This window comes from Vulpes vulpes, chromosome 1, assembly GCF_048418805.1.
Source record: "Vulpes vulpes isolate BD-2025 chromosome 1, VulVul3, whole genome shotgun sequence".
Lineage (NCBI taxonomy): Eukaryota > Metazoa > Chordata > Mammalia > Carnivora > Canidae > Vulpes > Vulpes vulpes.
In genome coordinates this window covers 82267510-82287536 of record NC_132780.1, presented here as the reverse complement: position 1 = coordinate 82287536, position 20027 = coordinate 82267510, and the positions used below count along the sequence as shown (strand labels likewise).

The 20027-nt window shown below is 40.2% G+C and overlaps 1 protein-coding gene across 7 annotated transcripts in view; it reads left to right on the top strand.

Annotated features, from left to right (window-relative positions):
- SASH1 (SAM and SH3 domain containing 1) overlaps positions 1 to 20027 on the top strand; it is a 332874-nt gene that overhangs the window by 268146 nt on the left and 44701 nt on the right. Inside the window, exon 1 of one of the 7 annotated variants that reach the window (XM_025997980.2) lies at positions 18895 to 19579. The exons of 5 other annotated variants lie outside the window; for them this stretch is intronic. In XM_025997980.2, coding sequence (XP_025853765.2) covers positions 19568 to 19579 — 12 coding nt within the window. In that variant the 5' untranslated portion in view covers positions 18895 to 19567. Of the gene's footprint in view, positions 1 to 18894; positions 19580 to 20027 lie in introns of those variants that run through there. One more of the 7 variants, XM_025997979.2, reaches the window with a different exon arrangement.

Here is a 20027-nt window from a genome sequence, read left to right as displayed (position 1 = left end):
CACTTCCAGAACTTTCTTAGCATCCAAAACAGAAATTCCATAACCATTAAACAGTAACTCCCCTTCCTTAAGTTCAGGAAGCCACCATTCCACTTTCGAGCTCTATGAAATTTGACTATTCTAGGTCCTTTATGTACATTAGAACCATACAATATTTGTCCTTCTCTGGCTTATTACATGTAGCATTATATATATATTGTAGCATTATATTTTATTTTTGCAGCATATGTCAGAACTTTATTCCTTTTTAAGGATGAATAATATTCTACCAAATGGATATACCACATTTTGTGTATCCATTTATGTTGATTGACATTTGGGCGTTTTTATCTTTTGACTGTTGTAAACAGTGCTGCTGCAAAAATTTGTATATGAATATCTGTTTAAGTCTTGCTTTCAATTCTTTCCAGTATGCATCTAGAATTAGAATTTCTAGATCACAAGTTAATTATATGTTTACTTTTTTAAGGAGCCATTCTTCTGTTTGCCAGTGTGGCTGCATCATTGCACATTTTTTACAGCAATGTGGGAATGTGTGTGAGAGATTGAGATGTTACTCTTAATAAATGTATCCTATGCTAGCCACCATTTTGTGCTGAGACTATGAGATAATCAAAAGAACTGTGTTCATGGATTGCAGTGTGCCTTTTTGGGTATTGTATCCCCTGGTTCTAAAGACTAGCATAATATAAATGTAAATCATGAACCTAAGGAATTGTAAAGAATAAATACAGTAACTCAGGACTGATGTGATTCAAACCCAACTTGAGAACACAAAGACCCAGTTGTCCTTAGTGGGTCCTTTAGTGTCAAACTCACTCTCACCAACACTTGTAATGTCCTCATTTTTTGTTAAAGAGCCATCCTAATGGGTATAAATTGGTGTCTCATTGTGACTTTGTTTTGCATTTCTCTAATGACTAATAATATATATCTTCCTTAAATCACTATTCAAGTCCTTGTTCATTCTTGAATTGGGTTGCTTTATTTTTGGTTATTGAGTTGTTCTTTGTATATTCTGGCTATTAACCCCTTATCAGATGCCTGATTCATAAATAGTTTCTTTGATTTTTAGGGTTGCCTTTTTACTTTCTTGATAATATCTTTTGACACAAAGAAGTTTTGGGTTTTGTTTTTTTTTTTTAAGTTTGAAGTCCAGTTTACATTTGCTTTTGTTCCCTGTGCTTTTGGTGTCATATCCAAGAAATCATAGCCTGATAATCTGATATCATAAGGATTTTCTCCTCTTTTTAAGAGTTTTATAGTTTTAGCTCATAATTTTAGGTCTTTGACCCATTGTAAGTTTATGTTTATATATGCTATAACATATGCTTCCAACTTCATTCTTTTGCAGATAGATACCCTGTTTTCCCAGAACCATTTGTTGAAAAGACTGTTCTGTCCTCATTGAATGGTCTTGGCATCCTTTTCAAGAATTAATTGACCATATATGCTAGGTTTTATTTCTGGGCTCTCTTATTCCATTGGTTGTATGTCTGTCCTTTGTAGGTATTACACTGTTTTGATTAATGTAGCTTTGTAGTAAGTTTTGAAATCAAGACATGTGAGGCCTCTAATTTGGTTCTTCTTTTTCAGCTTGTTTTAGCCATTCAAATCCTTTGTAGATTTCATGTGAATTTTAAGATGGGCTTTTCTATTTCTGCAAAAGATGCTGTGAGATTTTGATAGGGATTGCAATGGATCTGTAGTTGATTTGGATAGTACTGTCATCTTAATAATATAAAGTTCTTTCAATCCATGTACATAGGTATATTTTTATTTCTTTATGTCTTCTTTAATTTCTTTCAGCAGGGTTTTGTAATTTTCAGTGTACATGTCTTACTCCTTAGTTAAGTTTATTTCCAAGTATTTTATCATTTTTGAAGCTATTATAAGTGAAATTGTTTTCTTTTTCACATTGTTCATTGCTAAGGTCTAAAAACGGAACTGATTTTTACATGTTGATTTTGTGTCCTGCAACTTTGCTGAATTCATTTCTTCTCTCTAATAGTTTTTGTGTGGTGGAATCTTCAGGGTTTTCTTCATAGGAGATTGTGTCATCTGTGAACAGAGACCATTTTACTTCTTTTCCAATTTGGATGACTTTTATTTTTCATGCTATTTTAATGTGACCAAACAGTGCTTTCTAGGAGTTCCGCAGGGATTGTGGGAATTAGATTTGAAAGTTTCAAGCAGATATTTTTTGATGCCATCATCCCAACTGCATGGAATGAGAATGGAGGGAGTTATCCGTTTTCATTTATTATGTAGTTGTTTTATTTGTTAGGTTATTTCTTCCTTAAAATCTAGAAGCAGGGGCACCTGGGTGGCTCAGTTGGTTAAATGTCTGCCTTCGGCTCCGGTCATGATCCTAAGTCCTGGGATTGAGCCCTGAGTCAGGATCTGTCCTCAGCAAGGGAGTCTCCTTCTCCCTCTCCCCCTGCCCCTGCTCATGCTCATGTGCACATGTGTGTTTTTTCTCCCTCTCTCTTTCTCTCTCTCTTTCTTTCTCTTTCTCTCTCTGAAATAAAGAAACAAAATCTTAAAAAAAAAAAAATCTGGAAGCAACTCTACCTCCGTGTCTTGAACTTCTTGTCTCCTTTTGTCCATGCTGTGGACAGGTAGTCATCTCTCCAGAACATACCTTTTTTCTTGCATCTCCTGTTTCCAAAAAGCCTGATGTTTTTACAGTTCTGTAAGATAAATTCCAAACATTTTGGCACACTCAAGATACTTTGCAATCTGGGTTTAATCAATATCTGTGTTCTCCTCTGCCACCCCCCACCCCTAATAGCCTCCATTCCATCCCCATTGGACCCCGCCTATGTTACTGAACATATTTTGTATTTTCATACACTCTTCTTTAATTCATGCATTAAATATGCTTCCAGATTTTTCTAGGTAAAATTCTAGGTGTCCTTCAAGATAAAGTCCAACTGCCATCCCCTCTGAAACTTCCTCCAGCCTCCTTAAGTGTATTTTATTGCTTCTTATTCTGGGCTCTGTTAAACTAGCTCTGTACATGAAACCTGACAGTTATCCTGGAGTATCAGAATTAATTGTACACATTTTAGCCTGCTTGGGAATCATGAGCTCTTGAGCAAGAAAGGCATGCTATCTTATCATCTTATCTTTGTGTCTCCAGTGAGTATCTAACTCAGTGTCTAGTTCATATGGCATGTTATTTTTTTTTTAAGATTTTTATTCATTTATTCATGAGAGACAGAGAGAGAGAGAGAGATGCAGAGAGACAGGCAGAGGGAGAAGGAGACTCTCTACAAGGAACCCGATGTGGGACTTGATCCCAGGATCCTGGAATCCTGCCTGAACTGAAGGCAGATGCTCAAGCGCTGAGCCACCCCGGCGTCCCATATGGCATGTTCAAGAAATATTTAGTGGACAAAGTTGTATTTAAATGCTCCTCTTTCTTGGTTGTTCAAAGAGCATGTTTCATGTCCTACAACCACAGCCTCTGTCTTTACACCTTCTTTGCATCTAAACAACAGGTGATGGCTTATCAGAAGTAAATATACGCTTCCCACTATCTTCTTGTCCTTCATTTCCTGAGTCAAGCATCGGATTTCCATTTCAGCTATAAAAACAAACAACAACAGCAACAAAAAAAAAACCCCAAAACTCTAGGGGATTGTTAATTTGAAAGCCCTGGTTGGTTTGCTTTTGTGTGAGAGACTGAGATGTTATCCTTTATAATAATAAATGTATCATATGCTAGCCACCATTTTGTGCTGGGACTATGAGATAATCAAAAGAACTGTGTTCATGGATTTCAATGTGCCTTTTTGGGTCTCTTATCCCCTAGTTCTAAAGACTAGCGTAATATAAATGTAAATCATGAACCTAAAGAATTGTGAAGAATAAATACAGTAACTCAGAATTGATGTGATTCAAACCCAACTTGAGAACACAAAGACCCAATTGTCCATAGTGGGTCCTTTAGTATCAGACTCACGATATATTGTCCTGATTAAAAGCATCTGAGTCAAGGGGGAGGTTATAAGACCATGCAGTCAGAAAAACAGGACTGCCGTAAAAACCTCACACACTCAGACAGCAGGGAAAGAGGTTTGTCTCATTTAGAGAGTGTTAATATAAATTGAGTACTGTAGTGGTTTTGAATGAGCTGCTCAGAAAGCATTATTAGGTATTTGTTTGTTAGTTATTACCCCCTTCAGAGAGTAAGTCAGAACCATTAGCTTGGTATAAATTGTCAGAGTAAAATGGGTACTTTGTAGAAATTGGACATTCATTCCCTTGAGCATTTCTGTTCAGTGAGGAGACACCTACCAAGTGCTTGCTGTATATCAGGCTTAGTGCTAGATCATCAAGTTACACAGGTAAAGGAGCAGGAGAGACAGACCCTGCCCCAACAGAGTTTACCCAGCAGTGCAGAGGTTAAAATCACTCCAACATGTGCTCCCACAGACTTGAGATGTCATATACACACTGACATTTATTAGTTTCTTAGCAAACCATTTCTTCATAAATGACTCAAAAATAAACTCAGCCTGTTCTCGTGGGATGAAGGGCCAGGAATACCATATGCACCCTCCATTTCCAGTACGATCTTCCAGAAGCTCCAAAGTGACTCTTTTCTGAGAGATGTAGGTGAAGACAGACCGTTCAGCAATGGGAGTTTTTTGAAGCGGTGTTATTTATTCTGCATATTTTGCTCGTTGGCTTTGTGCAAACAACCCACACCCATTTCCAGTCACGCTGTTCATTCCTATAGCTGACCACCGTTGGCATTGAAATTGGCTTGAACTTGATTGCAGTCCTAATGTATGTGACACTCGCCCCTCTTACCCCTACTTTAGCCTGTCCTATGTTTTTATGGAGACTCAGCAAGAAACTCCATCCAAAATAGTCCTTCTCAATTATGCTTCATTGGCCTGATAGCAGAGTAATTAATTTCAGATAATTCCCACTGTGTCCTTACTCGAGCCGCTGTGGGTTAGGCGCTTTGATTATCTTTTGTGCGAGGGCCAGGGCTTTTCAGTTTTCTATTGATTCTTTTCCATACTGAGATGTAAATAGCTCACTGGCTGTAGTCGGGAATGTCCAGGCCATGAAAGTTTCAGGGATCACAAGCCCTTTGTCAGGAGACCTCAATGCCTATATTGATGCCTGTCGTGCTTTAGGATTTCATTTGCATTGATTTCATAGACTGTCCTACCCCCATAACTGACATTAGATAATTGCGTGTTGCCTCACAATAAATCCATATTCACATTCCTGGTTTCCAAGAATGTAAAGTACTAAAGATAGTTACCAGGGGAAGTGAAAAATAGCTTTCTTTTTGCCAGAGGAGAATGTGTTCTCTGCTGTTTCTCATTAATAACAAACTTCTGTTGTGAGTGTTAGAGTTTTTTAAAAAAATTTCTGATTGAGCACTTAACTTGACTCCTTGTTAAATATCTGAACATTTATTTTAATTTTAGTTTGATAAATTTTGTTTTTCTTTGCCTCCTGGATGGGGAAGGTTGTAAGGGTTCTCATTTTAAGCTTTCAACTTTATGCCTTGAGGTTCAGTTTACCTTCTGGTTAAAAAAACGTTTAGTGAAATTATGCTCTCCATCCTCCTGGGGTTTTTTTAGTTTTTTTTTACTCCAGGAGTAAGTTTTCTTAAATCATACTTTTTATGTTCCTACAAGATTGATAGGTAACAGTTGGTGATCTGTGTTTGGTTCTTAAATATTAATGAAAATGCTTTCAGTGAAACATCTTTCCAAAAATGTCAAACTGTAAATTGTTTAATTATGATGTGGCTTAAGTCATTTCTAAAAATATATGATGTTAAAGAAAAATTAAAGCAACAACAAGGATAATAAGGTACTGGAGGAGCTCTCAGAGTCCATTGTAGACATTTATTTTGGTCCCATTTGTGTGTTTCACTTGATACAAAATGTGTTCCAGAAAAAAATTGGAATTAGGTTTCTGTATCTGGAGCTCCTCTCTAGGATGAAGCAACTATGGTGAAATGTTTTGTGAAGCGAGTTATTTTGTAACGCAAGCCATCATTTTATAATTGATCTTCTACATTTGGGGAAACTTAGCTGGGAAGGATTTATGCAAGGAATGCTCTAATGTTAGAGCTGAGGTATAGTAATGCCTTACATCCACCTGTGCATCTCTTCATAGTCTTCATTTCTAGCTCTGAATATATTTTGCCACCAACTGGTTTGAAGAACAGAGAGCCATGGGTTGAATTATGTCCCAGATTTTGGGCAACAGAGACACAATGTCAAGTGGTCACTTCTTCGACTTCTTTCAAAATACTATTTTAAGTGTTTCCTTAATTGAGGACTTCCAAAGTCTCAACTAAAATATCCCCATATTATGAAATGTTTTGGTTCACATAAGGCAAGACCATTACATCTTTTTGGGACTTCCTAAAATTGTAAACTGTAAACTTGTCCCTTGCTGCCCAGACAGGTTTTACTAGCTTTTCAGAGTCGTTTCACCTGCCTTACTTAGAGCCAGAGGATTCAGGTCTGATATTTTGAAAGGAGAAATTGCCACAGCCTTGGTCTAAACTAGAACTTCCTAAAAGATAATGTGCAGAAAGCCAAGAAGACATTCCACAAAGTTACTTTATTAAATGGTTCTTGCGGTGAATGGTTTGATTTCTATTATGGCCAAAGAAAAGGCTAACGATTTAATCACTTAATATATAATGTGACAGGAGAACAGAGTTGTGCACATGGTGTGTGCCTTCACCAACAAACTGACCTGTCCTCATTTAAGGGGTGTCCATTTATTGATGCTCTTTTTAGAGTCTGGCATTATGAGTTGAACCAGATTTTTTTTTTTTTAATTGGCTATCTTGATGTGTTTATTTTGAATATGTTTCCTTTACTAGGGTGAGCTTCTAGACAAGGTGTGTAAGTTAAAATTTATGAAAAGTTTTATTTTTATATTTCAAAGGTGTTAGAAGAAAATATAAATCAATATCTTAGCTTCCTCATTTGGGGAAATCTAACCCCATAAGAAGACTTTTTTTTAATGATAGCGCATGATGAATTTACAAAATTTTCTCCCACTTATAGATACTCCTAGCAATTACAAAAAACACAATATTCATATTTGCTGACTCTGAGTGAATATTTTTTGGATGCATAAATTGTGTGAAGATTCACATATACCACAAAATGAGAGTTGGCATTATAGGTACAGAAAGGTTTTCTGTGAAAATGGTCGACTTCCTTATACTGTCTCCTATATTGGTTTTAACAAGGAAATTTAAGAGAGGTAGATTCCAAGCATATAAAAATAACTTATATTTCTGGATAAACTGTTTGCTTATTTGTTTGTTTATCTATCTATCTGTCTATTAATTTATTTATTTTGAGAGGGAGTAGGGGGAGGGGCAGAGGGAGAGAGAATCTTAAGCAGACTCCACACCCAGCATGGAGCCCAACGCAGGGCACAGTCTCATGACCCTGAGATCATGACCGAAGCTGAAATCAAGAGTCAGACACTCAACTGACAGCCACCCAGGTGCCCCTAAACTGTTTGCTTTTAATGGTGTTTATAGTTTTTCTTCGTAAATCTTTTTCTAGAGAATTTTTTTTCATAATCTTAATATACTAAGAGTTTCAGCTTTAATAGAATTCTGATTGGCAAGGTAACTTTTGATTTGTGGCTAGAAGATGGTTCTGCTCATTGAAGCTTTAATGGTTATATTAGCTGGGCTTGAACATGGGATGGTTGGATGTGTGCTTCAGCTCTTTATTTCTTAAACATAAGAGCTTTGCTCATTTGACTTGTATTATGGCCAGGAGAAAGAGAAATATGGCCACCAGTAATTTACCAGAACATTTATACCCTGCATCCCTGGGACACATAATCAACAATTCTTTATACCATGCTATGTACCAGAATAATGACCACTTTTCTAAATCTTTCTAAATGTAACTATGTTAAAAATAACTTTTATTGATTCTTGTCTTTTAACGCATACTTGAAGCCGTCAGATGATTACTCAGACTTTTATGGAAATTTACTTTCTGTAAATTTGTTTTTTATTTGGGAAGGTACAGGAAGAAATACTACTCTTAATTTCAGTAAAGGTGATTTTGAAACTAAAAATGACAGGAACATATTAAAATTCTCTTTAGAAGGGTAAAAGTAATGATTCTTTAGACCTACAGCTTATGCTGAGTCCAGGAGACAAAAATCAGTCCATTGGAACAAGGTGCATAGTGCAGTCTCTTGAGAAAGATGAATTTTGTTCTAACTGCATGTAAGCTGACCAAGAAGCATTGTTTAGAGGACTTCTTGTCATTGATTCCATACCACCCTCTTGTCCCCAGGCTTCTCCCTGGGACAGGAGCCAAAGTTTGAGGCGTATATTTGCTGAGAGTGCCTAAAGATCATCCTCTGTTAACAAAGTTAGCCCAGAAGGAGGTTCTGCCCTTGGGAAAGCCAGGTGCTTGCCTTTGCCCAGAGTCCTTATGGTAAGGAGCTGGTTAAATTGAATGCAGTCTTTAGGTTCAGATCTAGCTGTACCACCTATTAGCTCCGCATCTGTGGGAAAGTTGTTGTTTCATCAATTTGAGCCTCTGCTTTCTTATCTGGAAAGCAAGCTCAAGAATATCTATCTCATACAGGTGTTGCAAGAATTAAATGGCACAAAGTAAATACCCAGTGAATGTCACTTTCTATTACTTTATGTTTAGATCTTTTACCTTTCCATTCACTGTTACTCTTAAAATACTTGACCCTCCCATGAAAGTGCTGTTTTTTGTACATGTCATTAACATGCTAGCAAAGGCTGATGTAGTGCAGCAGATAGGCTTGTGTCGTCGGAACAAGCTGAATACAGCTAGTGTATGTTTACTTAGCTATGCTTTTACCAAACACATCATCAGTTTATCTTCTGTTTCAGAAGGTGTTATTCTGTAAGTGGGTTCAGGGGTGGGTCCAATATGATGTCTTTCATCATGTTGTACTTTGGGATTACTGTTTGGGAAGAATAAGCAGTTAATTGTGCTGAAATTACCTAGGACCATGCTGTGCTAGGAGGTGGTGGTTTCACTGAGTGTGTGGGCATGGGCTTCTGTGCCTGTCATGGTGGAGAGCACTCTTGTGGCAGGCCCCAAGGTCACTGGGGATGTGGCTCTTTGTACCCAGCAGATTAACCAGGCACATCTCTATTTTTGCCAGTCTGTACAGTTACAGAAAGTTGAGTTTGCTGCCTGCAGACCCTCCTTAGAACATACCAGGGCCACATGAACAGAAATAAATACTGACAAAATAGCCAGGTACTATATAATCTGAGGGAACCTATTTTTAACACTTTTAAATTTTAAGATAGCTTTTGGTTACATTCTGGTCTGTTGTTTCTTTCATTAGGTTGAGTCATTGAAACTGGAGTTAAGCTTTTGACTTATAAAAATGGCAATTTGATTTGTCCAACCCAATACATGAATACCAAACAGGATGTACCACATGTCCCCTGCTAGCTGTATCTAAGTAAATACATTTGTAATGTAATCTGGGGTAAGGATTGGCATTTGGATTTTCATCACCAGTTTTTATTTTGCTTTTAGAAGTAACCTCAGGGAGATTGGAGTAAGAGAGGATTTCCATCACTTGTTTAATGAGATTTATCACATGTTAATTCCTCCTTGAATCATTTGCCCTAATGCCAAATCTTATATAATGGATGAGTTAGAAAGATCCCGGCCTTTACTGTGGTTCAAGAGTAGGATCTGGATCGAGGGCCACCTCTAGCTTAAGCCAACTTATTGAAGTCATAGGCTTCCCATAATTTTGTTTTGAATCCATTTGAATCTTAAGTTACCAGTTACTTATTTTATAAAAATTCCTGGGGCACCTGGGGCACCTGGGTGGCTCATTTGGTTAAGTGTCCAACTCTTGATTTTGGCTGAGATCATGATCTCGGAATCCCAGGATTGAGCCCCATATCAGGCTCCATATTCAGTGGGGAGTCTGCTTGAGGATTCTCTGTCTCCCTCTGCCCCTCCCCCTGATCTCTCTCTCTCTCTCTCTAAAATGAATAAATAAATCTTTAAAAAAAAAAAACTCTTAGCACTATAGTGACTATAGTCAGTCATCAGACAATGAATGACACTCATTTGGAAAGCAATATTTTAATACAACCAAATTTCATTTTAAGATTTTATTTATTTATTTGACAGAGAAAGAGAGAGCACAAACAAGAGAGTGGGAGAGGGAGAGACAGACTCCCCGTGGAGCAGGAAGCCAGATGTGTGACTCAATCCCAGGACCCTTAACCAACTGAGCCATGTAGGCACCCAATACAACCAAATTCTAATTCAATTTTTTTTAAGAGAATAATGTCTGTAGAAATACCCTTTATTCTCTTATCATTCATCTCCCTCTATGTACCGTACCACACCCTCTATCATCCCCTTATTGTTGTACTATTACTGGTATAATGCTAATAGCATTGCACAATTAGTTCCTAAAAGGATTTCTTGCCCTGTACTTTTGACCCAGAGTGTCGGTGAAAGAATGCCATCTAGAGCATTCTTTTACTCATTTGTAGTGCAAGCATTACTGAGTACCTACCACATGCTAGTCTCTATATACAGGGGTTTGTATTTAATAAGAAGAGACGAGTGGATAGCATGGTTGAGGATTTAGTTGGAATGTTTCTACCTAGTGTGTTAAGCATACACACAGAATCCATCAAGTCCCAGTGAGGAGAGTTTGGGAAGGCTTCCCAGAGCAGGTGGCTGAAACTGAGTAAGAGTTCACCAGGAGAAGAAAGAGAAATATATGTCGGGCAGAGATAGCACCAAGGCACTTAGGTAAAACAACCAGGTAAATCTTAAAACTTGGACCATATAGGGAAATGGATTTAAATAATACAGCTCTTCTCTGTATCAGTGTTTTGACTGCTAGAGTATATATATCCTGGTTCTTTGTTCATTCTTACTTACAAATTGGTTCTGTAATAGATCATTTGGGTCCTCTCTTTCCTTATGACTGCAGTTTTTAAATTAATATCGTTAATGTTTTTCATCTTGTCTTTGAAGTCGTAGTTAATTGAATTCATATTCTTATTAAATTATTTTATAGAGTGAAGCAACTGTTAGGAATTTCTTCTGCTCTTTGAGTTGTATTTTCATTTGATGGGGACATGGGATCAAAAAATAGGATCTTTGTGTTTTTCCATGCCTTTTCTCTCTTTTTTCCCCCTTGCCATACATTTGTTTGAATAGTTGTCATATATTTCTTTTCACTTGATCATGCCTGGGTAGTTCAGATCAGATTTTCTATTCATGCTGCTATAATGAGGATTGTTTTTTGACCTGTTCAGCATGCTGTCTGACAGAGATTGTTTCCTTTTTTTCAAGCTACAGTTGAGAGCTTTATTTTGTCCATTCATGTTTGTTTTTGCTATAGCCTGATGTAATGACCAGAGAACTGGGGATACCCCATGAGAGGGAATGTGGTCTTTACTAGGATACCTGGGCTCTGCTCCTCTCTCTTAAGATTGTATTAAATGTGCTGCACCACGGTTCATGGAACTTGGTGTGGATGGATGGGTATGGTGTCAGTCTGCTTTGAATTAATTTCTCCAATTCTGGTGAATTTCTAAGAGGCTTTATTTCACTCAGGATCAGCCTTACTACTGACTTTCCATTCTTTCACTCATTATTCTCCTGAAGCAATTTCCATTGGTCCTAGGTCAAACAAAAAAAAAAAAAAAAGGAAGACCACAGTTTATTTCCTTCAAGATTTGAAATTCTATGGAATAATTCTCAAGATTCCCACTGATATCACTTTTAGAAAAGTGAGGCCTTTTCCCTTGGTCTTCAGAAATTAGTTTCCTCCCTCATCCATGAAGTTTTAAAACTCAGTATATTAGATTATATGCATTTCCTTGTCTGGGTGCCCTTGGTGGAATATTTTTGCTAGTTTTTAGTAATTCTGTTTTTTGGAAGCTATTGCTTATTTTGTTCATTGTTGTGGGAAGGATATTCTGTGGTCTGGTTTTTTAGCAGTCATCATGACTTGATAGCCAAGGAGAGGACCACAAACAACATAGTCCTGAATGATTCTTTTCTAAGGATTCAGCCTAGATTTCTTCAATTTGGAAGTAAATTTGCTTTCTTTCTTTCTTTCTTTCTTTCTTTCTTTCTTTCTTTCTTTTTTTAAAATATTTTATTTATTTATTTATTTGAGAGATAGAGACAGAGCATGAGCAGAGGGGAGAAGCAGAGGGGTAGGGAGAAGCACCTGGCTCTATCCCAGGACCCCGGGATAAAGACCTGAGCCAAAGGTAGCTGTTTAACCAGCTGAGCCACCCAGGCTGCCCTGGAGGTAAACTTGCTTATTGAAGCAATTTAATCAAAAAATAAATTTGATTATTATTTGTTCTACAGACATAAGGATAATTATGTTAAGGTGAGAGATCATGACTCTAGGAGGTGATATTAGCCCATTTGCATCCAGGTTTAAGGGAGAATTGTACTGACTGTGGCTTAAGTTTTGGTTGGAGGAAAGAACCAGATGTCTGTACCTTTCCTCCGTTGCCATGTAGGTTCTATGAGTTTTCTGTATTTTTTCATCATCATGTGCCTAGACAAGGTTGTTTGGCAGCCCTGTCCAAGAAGTCATCGTGCTTGATCCATGAATCAGTCCATTTCAGATGCCATAAAAGTAATGTGACTTTGCAAACACCACCCAATCCCTTAGGAGACTTACCGCTTTGGGGATGAAAACTTCTATCAGGTCCAGAAACTAGAGCCTCAATCACATATGTAATTGCCCTACTTGGCAGTTCTGTTCTGAATCATCCTTTTTCCATGGCACAGGCTATGTGAGAACTGAGTGCACTTGAGAATGAGTGGGTTTGGTGTTTTGCTTTAGTCTTCAGTGTGCTTGGCACCATAGCTTTGCTTTGGGTAACACTACCCAACTCTTTTTGTTTTTAAGATTTTATTTATTTATTTGACAGAGGTTGGAGAGAACACAAGCAGGGGGAATAGCAGAGGCTGAGGGAGAAGCAAGCTGGATCCCAGGACCCTGACATCATGGCCTAAGCCAAAGGCAGACGCTTAACTGACTGAGCCACCCAGGTGCCCCAACACTACCCAACTCCTAACAGAGAGACTTGAAGAACTCTTGACTGCTTTCCACCATGTCTTTGTTACCTTAACTCAGCTAATTTATGTGTCAGTGGGGTTCTCTGGCACATAGGCAGGATGACATAATCTCAGGCAGAAAAATCTTCCAAACATTTACAGAGTAAAGGGAGAACACAGTTCTCTTTCCTCCACTTATCTTTCTCATCCCTGTCAGCCCCTTTGAGAAGGAAAGGCATTTTCTCTGCTCCATGGCAACTTGAAGAATTGAAATGAGTGGGTTTACCCGTCACCCCAGTCTCCCCAAACTCGGCTGTATTACTTCTAGAGTCTTGTTTTCTTCCTTCTCCTATGAGGAAATTAGCAACTTTATTTGGAGGTGATTTAAAATAATGTAGAGTTCAGGAGTTTAAGGAAAAGAATAGACTTTATTGTGGAATGTAGCAGCCATTTGCTGTTCCTTTGGTTTTATAGTTAGTTCTTTAAACAGTTTCTTAAATGAATTAAGTGCTGACAAGCCTTCACTCCTGAGGGATAGTAATATTACCTCAAATTCTCACATACTTTCTACAAATAAAAGTATCATATAATTATATTCTCCTCTTCCTCTTCTTTCTTCAACTCTGGCGACAACTAGTTAATTTTGAAACTGCCAGAGAGATTATTTCAGTGTTATACTGCACCTCTGGGAAAAGAATGGAATCTTCTCTTTTTTGTCCATATGCTGACAAAAATCTCCTAATTTCAGAGGGCAATGATGTCACCAGCTAATGAGCAAAATATTTCTTACTAAACAGATGAGTCCTTCCCTGATGCCTTTGTGAAATAAAGAAAAAAAGCCACAATGTGTTTCATATTGTCTATAGTTACTCTGACAACTCATAAACACTTCAAAATGCAGTTCTGACTTCTTTAGAGAGTGAGACTAATTTTTTTGGTAAACACAAAGAAAACCCATTAAACTGATGGCTGTGACCGGAAGGCCTCTACCATGGCCGGACACCGATGACAAGTAGTCATCAGCACTGATCTTGAACATACCCAGCCGGAGCCAATGTGCTGCCCCCAAGGTAGGGAGTGACCTTGAATGCATCACTTCTTGGACCAGTGGAGGATGATCAGGCATGTTGGAGAGATTATGAAATCAAGCTTGGAAAAGAGGAGGCCGGAAAGCTGCTGTTGATTGGTGTCACATGCTGTTTAGCAGGGCAGCAGCAGCCCATCTTTCTTTGCCTGTCCAAAAAGGCAGGCATCTAAGGTCAGGGGGAGAGAGAAGTGAGCCATAGGGCCATCTAATCACTGATCTTCTGGAATCTGGGAAGGACACAGAAATGCCCCCAAACTCATGGCAGGTGCCCCACTCCTCAATGTGTCAGTTCCCCTAGCCAAACTTTGAGTTCTCGCACTTCTGAATGCCTGTGCCTCTTTTTTTCCTCTTACACGTTTATCACGGCTACTTATGCTAATCATATCTCTGAACCTTTCTGGGGTATCTCTCTGCCCTCAGACTTCTAGATGATAACCTTTGCAGGCCCAGGTAAAGTTGGCTCACTCCCATTTCAGTTCCTTGCTCTTCCTTATACCTTGAATCAGCACATCCATCCATTGATGTCCACCAGGAAATATTTATCACAAACAGATCCCATTTTAATCGTCTCAGTGTAAGAGAGTATTGTAATGCTCAGTGTTGGCGACTGTGTGAGGAAGTAGGCACTCTTTTTTGTTTTTGTTTTTTTAAGATTTATTTATTTATTTATTTATTTATTTACTTACTTACTTACTTACTTACTACTTACTTACTTACTTACTTACTTACTTACTTACTTACTTACTTAAATGAGTGAGTGAGTGAGTGCACACAAGAGTGCAGGGCAGGGCAGAGGGAAAGGAAGAGAATCTCAGGCAGACTCTTTGCTGAGTGTGGAGCCAGACGCAGGACTTGATCTTACAACCCTGAGGTCATGACCTGAGCTGAAATCAAGAGTTGGGCATTTAACTGACTGAGCCACCCAGGTGTCCCTAGACACTCTTTTTATACTACTTGTGAGATTTTAAAATAATAGTATACAGTTTTTCTTCTGAGGAAATTGTTAATATATATCAGAGGTCCTAAAGCTATGCCCATTTTTCACCCATAAATCCTACAATCTAATCATTTTTTTCTAAAAAGAAAAATATTGTTAGATGTCTTAGAAATTTTATGGCAAACTGTTCATTAGAGTATTGTTTATGATATCGAAAAATTGGAAACACACCAATGTTTAATGATTTGAGGGCGTTAAGAAAATTGTGGTTTATGGGATCCCTGGGTGGCGCAGCGGTTTGGCGCCTGCCTTTGGCCCAGGGCGCGATCCTGGAGTCCCGGGATCGAGTCCCACGTCGGGCTCCCGGTGCATGGAGCCTGCTTCTCCTTCTGCCTGTGTCTCTGCCTCTCTCTCTCTCTCTCTCTCTCTGTGACTATCATAAATAAATAAAAATTAAAACAAAACAAAACAAAAAAGACTTTATAAAAAAAAAGAAAATTGTGGTTTACTTCTGTGAATATGAATGAATCATGAAAAGATTGTATTTTATCTGTTGGACATTTGTTGACATGAGAAAATGTTCAAAATGTATCACTTGATAAAGCAGATTTTTAAACAGTTTGGACAGTATCCATTGAGAGCTCCAAGGTTTCTCTAAGAGATGCCTTTTAGAGGTGGCTCTGTGGCTCAGAGAGGGTAACAGCTCTAAGCAGGCACTTTGTTTCTCCTCACACTGTGTGTTCATGTGAGGGAGACTCTGAGGACCCTGATAGTGACTATGGGAGGTGGTACAGCTAAAGATCACAAAGTCATCCTTTTTTGTAAAAGACAACACAAAACAGACAGAAACCTAAGGGTGGGGACACCTGGGTGGCTCAGTGGTTGGGCGTCTAACCTTTGGCTCAGGTGATGATCCTGGGGTCCTGGGATCAAGCCCTGCATCGGGCTCCCCACGGGGAGCCTGCCTCTCCCACTGCCTATGTCTCTGCCTCTCATGAATAAATACATAAAATCTTAAAAAAAAGAAAGAAAGAAGAAAGAAAGAAAGAAAGAAAGAAAGAAAGAAAGAAGAAAGAAAGAAAGAAAGAAAGAAAGAAAGAAAAAGAAACCAAAGGGTATATAGTGTGTGGCGGGTACATGCATATGCGTGCGTGTGTGTGTGTGTGTGTGAGAGAGAGAGAGAGAGAGAGAAGTAGGAGGATAGAAACCAAAATATGACTTAGCTTTTCTGAATGTGGGAGGTATGGGTGATTTCTGTTTCTCCTTCTGTATCTGCATTTCCCACATTTTCTAATTAAAAATATATTACATGTGATCGTAAATAAATGAACAGGACAGTGCCCATTGTCTTTCATGAAGATATTTAGACATTTAGAGAAGGACTGGGTCATACAGTGATTACCATATTCTGGGCTGAATTCTGTGGAAGATGTGGAGGAAGGGTTTTCCAAGGAAGGTGACACATGAATATTGAAGGATTGGTAGGAGCTAGAAAAGTAGATGGGGTGGGCAGAGATATTCCTTAAAAAGGAATCCACTGGTGCAAAGGTGTGCAGGCGCAGGAGAAAGAGAGTATTTGAGGTGCTCTGAGGAAGTCAACGGATGAGAGCCATATGCTATGAGAGGCCTTTCCACACAGTATCTGCATAGACACAGAAAACGGACATCAGGGCAGGACTCTAATAACCTTACAAAGTCCTGTACTCCACAATAAGGCCTTTGGGCTTTGCTCTGAAGACCTACCGAACAATTCCTTATAGTGGCATCAAATGCTCAAATCTTCCTGCAGCAAATTTGCCCATTTCCTGGGTGCTAAGTAAGTTCAAGTCCACTACCCAATGAACAAGATCAGCGATGCCCTTCCTTCATGAAGTGTATTCCCCAGTTTCCAGCAAGAAGCTTCCCAGGGTAGCCTGACCCAGCCCGGTCCTTCAAATATTCAGATACCACAGCAGGGGCTGGGAACGATGGGGCTGGAGAGTCCAAACTTCTTCGTTGCACACTGATGTGGGTGGTGCCTGCACTGGGCACCAGGAGTACAAGGAGGGGGAGTGATGTGGCCTCTGACCCGTGGACCTTCCTGTCTTCTAAAGGATGAACTGTGGTAGATATCCGTGTAGTAGCTGACAGTGAGGACCCTCGTAAAGACCTGAGTCAGCCTCCAAGAATTGTGGCAGTGACAGCTAACGGGGTTCACAGGATGAGTTGGCCACCAGGAGGGTAAGCAGGGATGTGTCTTTCCCCCAACCTCCTCACAGAACTGGGTGCAGTCAGTGCCCAGCTTCCCAGGCAGCTCTCAGCAACACAGGCTCCACTACCTTCCAGGCCCTAGGCCTCACATTCAGGGTCTCTTTTTACCTTCTCAGGAATTTTCAGAAGCTGCCTATTTTACAAATGAGAGAAATTTTAAGAAACATGCCTAAGACACACACTGTTCACAGGGGGACCTGAGCCTACCTCTGCCAGATCCCAGAGTTTTGGCTCCTAATCCTGCTCAGAATCTTCTCTACATCTAAACAACCTGTTCAGGCACCTAAGTGGCTCAGTGGGTTAAGCATCTGCCTTTGGCTTGGGTCATAATCCCTGGGTCCTGAGATCAAGCCCCATGTCGGGCTCCCTAAAGAGTCGGCTTCTCCCTCTCCCTCTGCTGCTCCCCCTGCTTGTGCACATGCTCTCTCTCTCTCTCTCTCTCTGTCAAATAAATAAATAAAATCTTTAAAAAATAACCTATCCAGACCCAGCCTCAGATGTTGGCCATATCATTAGCTTTCACATGTTTTCTTTGCCTTTGCTGTTTACACAGCACCTAAAACAGCAGCTTCTAAGAGTTAAAATGGGTCTTGTTTAAATTCTAATCAGTAATAGATTACAGATGTAATCAGCACTCACTGAGCTCCACTTGTTGATGGGACAGACAGTTTTTAAAACAACGCTTGAAGATAAGTGTTAGTAGATGAAATTTGCAAGGAGGAATACTACGACCCACAGAACTGAAGTGATTTGCTGGAGGACTTGGAAATTAAACCCAGGTTGTTGAGCTCCAGAGCCTTTTGGGTTTCCTCTTCCCTTTATCCCACTCCCATTGGGGCATAATACAGTTTCTTAGTTTGCACTAAGTAACCAGGAAATTCAACCAGAGACTTCTACTGACAGTTTTAGGGAACTCGAAGCATAACGTTGCACGCACTGTGGTTGGCAGTCCTGGGTGAAGAAAGCTCAAGCGCAGGTTGGGGGCACAGGAGCAAAACCATAAAGTTTCACGTTCCCTCTGCCATTTATGGTCTGTGAAATTAGGTCCAATGTGTAAACACTTAGCACAGTGCCTGCGAAGTAAGAGCATTCAATAAATATGGGTGTTGAAAGTATAATGTCAGAAAAGCACCTGCCACTGTTTCTGGCACATGTGGGCCCTCAGAAGGCAGCGGGGAAGGGAGAAAGCAGAGGTGTGGGGGAGCAGACTGGCGGACCTAGACAGTAGGGGGGAGGTGGAGCAGACCCTTGTGGACTTGCAACCCACGTCGCGGAGGCTTCAGAGGGGCTTTCAGTCCTGTCTTGTTTCGATGCGGTTCTGTTTAAGAGCATGTGCCTCTGGCTCCCCAGGCACCCCTGAGAAAATTAAATGATCATCTTGTGACACAGTCCCCGTGCACACATTTCTAGAACACAAGAGCACTCCGCTGCCCTGAGGTGGTTACTGAGACAATTCGGTGCGACAGTTTTAGAAGCATCACTGGACGGGAAATAACCTGCATTTACTCGTTAAAATAGAAGAAAAGGAGTAGGGAGAGAGACAGAAAGTGACAACTCCGGGAGAAAACCAAAATCATAAGTTTTAATTCAGTAGTGTCAAAAATAGCCGTCGGAAGGTGTCTATTTTCAATCGAGCCTACTCCCTGCGGGGAGTGTTTGCGAGAATATCTGTGAGAGAGATCTTTTTTTAAGTTAAGGCACTTGTAAGGGTTTATCCTCGTCCCGGATTTGCTCAGATTCCCGCGTTCTTTTTTTCTTTCTCTGGAATTCCATAGACAGTAATTAAGGAACTGGAGGCCAGCGGGAGGTCAGGGAGCCTTCGTCAGTGAAAACAGGGATTGTTTGCCACGTACAACACTCCCTTTTTTCCTGGTGGTGAATAGGAGATTTGCTTAGAGCTGATGACTTATGCCTTTCTTACAAGTTATGCAGTTAGCGAGTAACTGGGGGATCAGTCAGCAAGCAGAAAGCAGCTAATTGAATCCAGTGTCTTCACTTTTTCCTCCGTCGGATACTCAGCTGTGCTGGTGGAGCCTGTCTGATCATGTAACTGCAAAGGAACATGTTTGAGGAGTGCCTCCACCTCACTTTGCGATTACAGACTTGACGGACCCAGAGCGAAGAGGCTCCCGGCGTGGGGAGGGGGCGGGGGTGCCAGCCGAGCTCAGCATCGCCCCTCAGGCCTGCTAAATGCCGAAGCCGGTAAGTCCCGCCGGAGGCGTCCTGCGTGAAAGGGAGAATGTGCTAATGTGCTTTCGGTCACTTGCCGGCAGAGCTTTTTGATCGCTCCTAGCTGTGGTGGCTTTCCCCTTTCTCTGTTCAAACTCTGCGAGATGCATCCTTCTTTCCTCCTTTCCCCCCACCCCGGCTCTGTGGAACCCTGAGCACTCTTTCCTAGCACGCTCGCCAGTAAGAAGACGCAGCTTGAGGGGGGGAGAACAGGGAACATTATTCTGAGAGTAAAGGGATTCTCAGGAGACGGAGGGTATGTATGCGGCCGGAGCTCAGCTGTCAGGAGCGGAGGCTGGACTGCAGACCCCCTGGCACGATGTAACTTTCCAGAAACCTACGAACGGTCGGGTTCCTTCCCTTCGGGGTGATGCCACTGACAGTGTGGACTGAGGAAGTGGGAGCGTCTAGGTCGGATTAT